The 9,018-nt window shown below is 49.1% G+C and overlaps 1 protein-coding gene across 7 annotated transcripts in view; it reads left to right on the forward strand.

Moving 5' to 3' along the window:
• The window catches only part of ADCK1 (aarF domain containing kinase 1), a gene marked incomplete at its 5' end in the record, with an annotated part of 100,877 nt that extends 100,047 nt beyond the window's left edge, over positions 1 to 830 (forward strand). For all 7 annotated transcript variants that reach the window (XM_079700517.1, XM_079700521.1, XM_079700518.1 and 4 more), the window contains one exon: positions 80 to 830. In XM_079700517.1, the coding sequence (XP_079556643.1) occupies positions 80 to 251 (172 nt within the window). In that variant the 3' untranslated portion in view covers positions 252 to 830. The remainder of the gene's footprint in view (positions 1 to 79) is intronic.
• Positions 831 to 9,018: the final 8,188 nt, after the last annotated feature.

Below are 9,018 nucleotides of genomic sequence, written 5' to 3' on the forward strand. Positions count from 1 at the left end.
CTTCCATTTTTCTAATGAGACTGAGTATTTCTTACCTCTTTGTCTCCTGTTCTCTCCTTCCTTCCTGCCCCTCCTGCAGGCACAAGAAGAAGAATACCCGTTCATTCTTCAGAAGGACCCAGATCTCTTTCAGTGAGGCCTTCAACTTATGGCAGATCAACCTTCATGAACTCGTTCTGCGTGTGAAGGGGCTGAGGCTGGCCAGCTGGGTCCTGGCCCTGCTCTGCTGGCTGTTGCCTGCTCCACACTGAGTGGACTTACTGTTCCCTTCCCGGTGTGACCTTGTGGTGGCCAAAGGGGTCTTTTCACTCCTCACTCTTCCATCATGTCTCTACCCACTTGCCCCGTTTCTGCCAGCTGGTGGCCTGACAGCCTCATGGACAGCCCCACGGTCACTGTCCATGGCACCGTTATGCTCCACCTCTGAAATTCCTCTCCTTTGGAGCCCTTGTCTTGGGACCCCCAGGCTGTGCCGTGTGATAGGTTTCTTTCTCTCTGTATCCAGGGAGAAGGCACGGCAGTCTGCTTTCCCGCCCCCCATGTGGGCCATTGGGTTGGATGCCCCCCACTTCCGTTAACCCTTCCTGTTATCAGGATGGACCATGAATCCCACCGAGGGCACATTTAACTTGTAGGAAGTTTGATTTTGCTGGAGGGGAACGTGGTCTCTGAACTGGAGAACAGTTTCCTCTCCTTGCGCTGTCACTCCCCAGAGGTGTCGACCTTAGCAAGGTGGCTTGGCACCCAAGCCAGGCTCTGTTGCAGCTGTGAGTTCACTGCTGTCGTGGTGACCCCTTTGGTGTTTTATGTACTGTGATTCAATAAAAACCCCTCAGGGTTGCAGAGCAGAGCTGGGTCAGTGGGATTTTTATTCCAGGTTGGGAGTGAATCCACTTTGGCCACTAGGTAGGAGTGGATCTGAATGCCGTGTGCCATTGTGATCTGCTTGGCTTCTTGTCCCTGAAATCCTTCCACCCTTCCACTGTGTGGCAGCTTTCTGATTCTTGTATGTTTCTCTCACTTTCTAAGACTGAGACCTTGGTTGGAGTTGTTAGGAAGCCCAAGGCCAGGAACTCAGAGGCTCAGCTGAAACCTCTGACTTGGGTTCCCCCGGTTTCTCACCTCGTTCCCTGTGACCTGGCACCTGCCTTGTTCTACCAATTGGCTTCTGACTTAGCCCTTGGAGTCATCATTTGATACCCCCAGTCCTGGAGACTGTAGTCTAAAGTTCAGTCTCCGTGGCTGGGCTTCCACTCTGTTGTCACCTGTCTGGACTCTACTTCTACCTATTGCCTGTTGCCAGCCTGCCCTCCCCCCCACTTGATCATCTGGTCCTGTTTTGGGGACACCCACAAACTCCTGCTCTAACTCCTGTGTTTGTGTGGTCTCCAGATCCCTAAGACCCCAGATATGGCAGGTCCTAGCTCTCACTGAGCACCCAGGCTCACAGAGAGTAATTGTGTTTAAATCTCTCTGATCTTACTTCACTGCATTCATGAGGGCAGGAAAAAACCTAAATTTAAGTCTCATTTTCTGTTCTCTTTATTCATAATACAACAAGCAGATTTTTCACTGACCAGAGATAATTCGCCATCCCTTTATTTCCTGAAAGAATTAATTGTTCCTAGTGACCAGTTGGATGCACCCAGAGACCTGAGAGAATAATTTGCAAGATCTGTTATGAGTCATGAAGATGCACGCTGCATATTACATTTTATGGTGTCTTTTATAGCCACTGAAGTAAATATAAATGTCCTTTTTGTTCAAGGTAATGGTTACTTGCTTTTCACTTTTGGTTTAATGGTTGGCTTCCTGCTGCCTTGGGATCTAAAACATCAGCATGTTGCCAGAACAGTTATCCAGAGAGAGCTGAGAGGCTGGGAGAGTTTGGGGTACAGAGCCGTTTGAAAATAGGAGGGGTCAGTGTTTACTGAGTGCCTTCCATGTGTGAGAGAACATGCTAGGTTCTTTGTAAATAAGTTCCATCATTGATTTGTCTCATCAGCTCTATGAGGGTGAGGGGTCATTAGCCTCATCTCACAGAGATGGGAACTGAGGCTCAGAGAAGTTTACTAATTTGCTTGAAGTCACACAGCTGCTGAATGAGGGTCCATGCTTTGCTTTTTATTCCACAGTGCTGGAGATATGGATTACGCCTGCTCCGTGAGCTGTCGTATGTGCCCGAATTGTGACTCTAACACCCTGACTTCAGAGAAAGTTGGGTTTTCAGTGGAAGTGGGGGAGTGGATGGGGAAAGGAGACAAAAAGTTCTGGAAGTGCAGACTGAGTCCTGCATGTTCCTCGGGCCTAAGACAGGATGGACCTGGACCACTGTGAGAACTGCAGTGCAATTCTGGTGCTGATCACCTAGAGCTAGTACAGACTCTGCTCCCGTAAGCGCATAGTTCCCATACGACTGCCCTCACTTTAGACACAAGTTGCAGGTTTGGGGGTCCCTAGGCCATCTACACTTTTGACCAACTGACTAAAAATTTGGGGGTTCCCACAGCCCCCTCAGATTTGATAATTTGCTGAATGACTCACAAAACTCAGGAAAGTACTACACTTGTGACCAGGCAAATGAAGAGACACATAGGGTGAGGTCTGGGACGATCCCGAATGCAGAGCTTCTGGGTTCTTGCTGTGAAAGGAACCTCTTGGCACAGAAATGTGTTTGTTGAGCTTCAGTGTCCAGAGTTTTTATCAGGGTTTCATTATATAAGCACAATTGATTGAATCATTGACCACATGACTGAACACAATCTCCAGCCCCCCCTTCCCTCCCCGGAGAAGGTGGGGCTGCTATCAACCCCATCCTGAGTCATTTAGCATAAGCTCAGGTGTGATCCAGGGGGCACACCATGAATAACAAAGATACTCCCATCACTGAGGAAGTCCAAGGATTGAGAGGTCGTCTCCCAGGAGCAGACAAAGCAACAAAGACCAGGCAGATTCTTCACTATATAACAATCACTCTGGTGTCTCCTCGTCCTGTGTACTTGGCCTGAGGTGCGTCTTTATCAACTGACCACTGGTCTATGCCTTCTGCTCTGCCAGGTGGAGCCATCTCTGGTGGATCCATCCCAAGATCTCTGTTCTGCAGTTCAGAGAGTGTGCACGTGAGTTTATACGGGGGACCTTACCCCTGCTCCCTTCTGTCCTGTGGAACTTCCATACGTTGATTTGGGTTTGGTGCTTCCAGTAAAATCCTGCGGCTTTCTTCTCCCAGCAGTTACGACGTGTCAGGAAGTCAGCACCAGCTTACGTTGAAGAACACCTTCTCTTTTAACCCTTGGATCCTTACTCAATTTAGGTGTTGGCTTCTTTGATTTGGGCAACATGGCGATAGTTCCCCTTCCCTCTTCTCATCCACCCAAGGAGGATTCTAACTCGATGGCCCATTTGGCTTCTCATGTATGTACCCAGCTCATAGGAAGGGCGGATGTCCTGGTTTGTAGTAAGTGCTCAATAAGCACGCAAATATTTAGACTCTCAGAATGCTTCACTATTTTCAAGGGAGTTGAAACCTGTGTATTTAAAAAGAAGCTGCACACGCCAGTCTCCCTCTGCTAGGAACACTGCCTTGTTTGACTGTCAGGTTAATTTCTGCCGTGTTCTGAGCCCACTCCCGGGATCAGGGGTGGTCACTCTCAGCATGATGGGCTGCTAGGTGCCCCCATCCTCCACCACCTCACGGCTGTAGGGACTTCTAATGACATCTCAGAAAGTGAGTGTGGCTCCAAGCAGCACAAATCCTCAGGGGCAGTGCTTTGGAGATTTGGAATTACCCTCAGTGTGAGCAAATGTGAGAAGGGTGGGATGGAGCCTTGCCGAGGGACACTTGGGGCTTCAGCAGTCTCAGGGTGTGGCCAGGCGGAGCTAGGGTCTGAGCTGGGAACTGGTGACTGGGCAAGATCTGAATAGACAGGATGAACAGGGTCTCAGAGAGTTCCTGGCAGCCTGGCCTGCTGCGGGTGATGTTTGCTGGGCTGGATCGGGGGTGAGAGGCCTTGAATGCCCAGCGACCTGGTGCTGCTGCTGTTTGTAACTGGCCAAGGGGGACTGGGGAGGCTCCTAAGCCTTAAGTCCGCAAATATTTTGGTAAAAACCCATTTGTTCAGAAAGGCTGTGTTCTCACCTTCCTTCCTTCCTCCCTCCCTCCTTCCCTCCCGTGGAGTAAAGCTTAGTACAAAGCTGCTCTCTCCTTTTCTAAAGGAAGGATGAGGGACCCTCAGCAGAGTAAATATTAAACCTTGGGCTGTGATGTCCATGTTCCTACAGCCAGTGCCTCCTGGCCCAGTTTACTTCTCTGGAGGCTGCCTCAGCCCCCGTCATCGGCTAGCTCCTCTTCTAGCCAGGTCACCGTGCCCCTGGCCAGCACTGCAAGGGACAGAAAGCACTCTTTCTGCCCAGTTCTGCCTTTGGCTTAACAATAGCAAAGGGCCTCCGGTGTTTCTTCCTGTTTTTCTCTTTCCCGTGTGTAAAGGGAAGTCCAGGCTGGTGAAGTGGTGAAGTGATGGGTATCAACAGCCCCCTGACCCCTGACATTTCAGCTCCCATTTCCTCATCTCTCCTTCCTGAGCAGTGCTTTCCAAACTTCCCTGTATACACAAGTAACCTAGGCTAATGTTAAAACACAGGTTCTGCCTCAGTGGGTCTGCGTGGGGCCTGAGATTCAGCATTTCTAACCAGCTCCCAGGGGATGCTGATGCCACTCGTCTGAGGACGATGCTTTGAGCTGCAAGGTTCTGATCAGTGGCTCTCAAGGTGTGGTCCCGGGACGGGCAGCATCAGCATAACCCAGGAGCTGGTTAGAAATGCAGATCTCAGACCCCACTCCAGATCTGCTGAAGCAGAAACTCTGGGGGTGGGACCCACCAGTCTGTTTTAATAAGCCCTCCAGGGAATTCTGATGTACACACTCACGGTTGAAATCTCTGGTCTATAGTTCTCAACTCTACCTGTACATCGGGATCACCGGGAGAGCTCTGAATGCCCAAGATTCTGATTAACTTGGTTTGAATGAGGGCCAGGCATTTAAAACAATTTTTAAAAACTTTTTATTTTGAAATAACTTTAGATTTACAGTAGGTTGTAAAGATAGTACCCAGAGGGTACCCACATAGCGTTCACCTAGCTTTCCCTAATGTTCACACCTTACATAACCAGGGTAACCTTTATTAACACGAAGAATGAACATTAGTACAATACCAGCAACTAAACTATTCCAGTTTCATCAATTTCCCCACGAATGTCCTCGCCACGTCCCAGGATCCAATCTAGGGCATACTTTACTTTCATTTGTCACGTCTCCTTAGTCCCTGCTCTAGGACAGCTCCTCAGACGTCCCTTGTTTTTCATGACCTTGACACTTTGGAAGGGCACTGGTCAGGTATTTGTAGATCGTCTTTCAAGTTTGGTTTGTCTGATGTTTTCTTGTGATGAGCATGGGATTACAGGTTTGAGGAAGAATACCACAAAGGAGGAACACCCCCTCATCATGCCACACCCCGGGAAACATCATATGGACAGGGGGGATGTACTGATTTTGTTCTTTAAAGCTCCCCTGCCAAGGTTGGGACCCAGTGTTAGGCTCATGCACCTTCCAGGTATCTTCTGGAGAAGGAAGAGATGCAGCTTATGAACTTCTCCACAGGTGGGCGTTAGGCAGAGCCTCTTTGAGATTAAGGGAGGCCTGGCTATTTCCAAATTAAAAGGCTCCCAGGAAACTAAAAAATGCAGCTATACCAACACAAGCTGTGTATACAAATGGCTGTGTAATTTTAATGTTTACATTTGCCGCATGTTAACTCTTTAAGCAAACACACAAATGTAGTGACAAATGGATGTAATATCAGAAGCGTGAGCACCAACCCCTCCCACCAAAAGATAGGCCTGGCACTAGCAATTTTATTTTCCAGGTGTATTTGCAGTCCTAGACATGGAAATCACTAGTGGGAGGTTGGCAGGGAGCCCTCTGGTCAGTCACCCCTGAGTGGTGGGCCTGGTGTCCTCTGCATCAGCCTGGCCTGGCAGCCACCGCCCAGTGCCCAGAGGGGAAGTCAGAGTCTCAGCTGGGCTGGTGGCCAACTGTTTCTAGCCCACGACTGACTGCCCAAGCCATGAATGACAGAAGTGCTGGGTGATCCTTCCCCTAGGTGAGTAATAGCAGAGAGGGAAGGCTGGAGGATGGAGTGCCAGCAGCAGGACTTTCCTCCCTCCCTCCAAGGTGACTCTGGGTGGGACATGAAGTCCTTCCAGGTTGATGAACTGGGGACAGAGGTCAGGGGCTCTGGGTATTCCTTGCCCTCTTGGAGTTTCCAGGGCTGTGTGTAGGTGGGGGTCTTCTTCCCTGGCCCCTGGGTGCCTGCTCCTTTTTCTGCCAAATGTAAGCATGTGCACATCAGAGTATCTATAAACATCTGTTGACAGTTGCTGCTACCATCATGGAGGTGATGCCCTCCAGCCCAAGGGCCTGGGCTCTACAGTTGGCCTGAGTTCAAATCCTGTTGCCCTCAGTGTTCTGTGTGATCTTGGGCAAGCAACACAACTTCTCTGGGCTTCAATTCCTAGATTTGAATAGTGGGAATAATAGTACCTACCTCACAGGGTCATTGGGAGGATGAAGTTAGATAACATATGCAATGTACTTGCAGAAATGCTTAGAGAAGAGAAACCATAGCAAGTGCTCAATAAATGTCATTTTTATGATTAGCCCCCGTGGCAGATCGTATTCCCAAGGCCTTTTCTTAACCCTGCCCTCTACTCGAGAGGCTGAAAAAGTGAGGTCTTGGTTTCCCAGCTTCCCTTGCAGCTGGTGGTGGCACATGACATGGCAGGTGAAGAGGAATCTTTTGGAGTGATTCTGGGAAGTGTTTTTTTTTAGATATTGATATAGGTATAGTTTGTTAGTATTGCACCTTCTTCTTCATTCCAGCAGGGGAGACTGGTGTGTGGTTTTGGATGTCTGGAACTTTGGCAGCCATTTTGTGATCTTGAGGTGGTAGGTACAACTTGATGTTTTATTTGGGCACGTAGCGACCTCTGCTGGATGCTGGGCATCACTCCTCCCAGGCACGTGACAACCCTATGAAGTCTAGGGACCACTATTATCCTCTGTGTACAGGTGAGTAAACAGAGGCACAGAGGCTTAGGTTGCTTGCTAGAGGCACACAAGCAGTGAATGGTTGAGCCAGGCTTTGAGCCAAGGTAGTCTGCAGCCAGAGCTTTGGCTCTCAACTACTGACTTTCCATTTTCCTCTGCTGGAGTGGACTGCTTCCACTGAGCCTGCTAGAGGTTGGACCCGTCCTGCCTTCCTGCAGCCTCCTCAGTCTGGAGCTAGTGGGTTCCTGCAGTGGTGGGCTTCTGTGCTTCCTGCAGTGAGTGCAGCTGGGCAGTGGCACCCTAGGAGTAGTCATTTCTCTGCAGAGGGTGGGCCTGTATGGCCCAGGGCTCACCCAGCCAGCGAGGCCTCACATCAAGCCTCTTGGGCAGCTCTGGATGCTGGAATGCATCCCCTTCTAGGGAAATCCTTATAAGGGAAGTTGACATTGGCAGAGATTCAATTTTGCCCCATGGTAAGTAGGCATATAGAGGAGGTTCTGCCTTCTTCACTTCTTCCTCTCCCTCCTGCCTCCCCTCAGGTATGCAGGGAAAAGTGATGACTGACATGGGATTTAGGAGAGAAACCGGGAACATTCAGGATGTTATAATGAGCTGATTAGAAGTGAGTTCCGATTTGTAACAGCTTATGTCCATAATAATCAGATGGCACAATGTGCCCAGAGTAGGCTCTGATCTTTTTCCTACCTTTGTCCTGGACCATACTCTCTGGACAGGGGCCAGTGTCACCTACACTGAGCCGGGCAGCTGGAGGTCAGGCCCATCAACCTAATTCTGCTATCACTGGGCAGGTTGTTTTGGTCTCTGAGCCTCTGCTTCCCCTGCTATGAAATGGAGTGGTTATCCATAGGTTGCCTTTCTTGGAGGACTGTGATGAATGTGAATAGATAGTGCCAGTGAAAGCGACAGGGAAAAGCAACACTAAGAAACTAGCAGATACATGGCGTGCAAGTGAACAGTTTATCTACCCAGCATCCCTTGCAGCTTTAACAGAACTCCCTTCTCCTGTAGCGACACCCATTCCTGCGAGTATGCTGATCCAGTGTCTCCCACACGCCATGGGGGTAGACAGATGGCCATCTCTCTGGCCACAGACATTGGTTCCAGTATGGGCTCATGACTCCAAGGACATTCCTGTGACTTTCAGCGAAGACTATGGAGGATGACTATCTTTCCACTGGTTCCTAAGTTCCAGTGGCTCTCTTGCCTGCCTCTCTTCTGAACTCCTAGATCCAGCCATTCCTGCAGGCCAGATCCACCTTGGTTTTTCAATTACATGAGCCAATAAATCTGCCTCTCCCTTTTTTGTGTGTTACTTTAAATTGGGTATTTGCATTTTAACCCAAAGTGCCCTTATCATTGCAGCTATTATCTTTAAGGGCCCTGGACCCATGTTTGGAAGATGTGGAGAGCCCAGAGGAAGTCTAGAGGAGAATAATAGACATGTCTACAGGGATAGAAAATAAAGAGATGATTATAGACTGGACACTCTCCAGAGAGCTGAGCAAGAGAAAACAGAGTTAAATTACAGTAAGGTCTTATTGTTACTGCTGTTGTTGAGACAGTGAGAGTGAGGGCTGCTGATTGGTTACCTTATATGTTATTTTCTGGTCAAAACCAACACAAAGGCCATGCCATTCTGGCTGGATACCAGTTGTATGGACACGCTTTCTGTAATAGTCATGGCTATTTTCTGATGATCCATAGGGTATTTAGAAACTGGCTTTTTGGCTGAAAGAGGCTTAATTTCTTATTGATTCTGCTAGTTGCTGTCCACCCAGGTTACCACCAGAGAGCTGGCAGGAGCTCTTTCTTTAATCACAGTGTTAGTTTGAAAGAGACATCCTGGGAGCATTTAAGGTAAAGACAGCCTCACGTAGGTGCTCCCTACTGGC

This window comes from Hyperoodon ampullatus, assembly GCF_949752795.1.
Source record: "Hyperoodon ampullatus genome assembly, chromosome: 3".
NCBI classification, from domain to species: Eukaryota; Metazoa; Chordata; class Mammalia; order Artiodactyla; family Ziphiidae; genus Hyperoodon; species Hyperoodon ampullatus.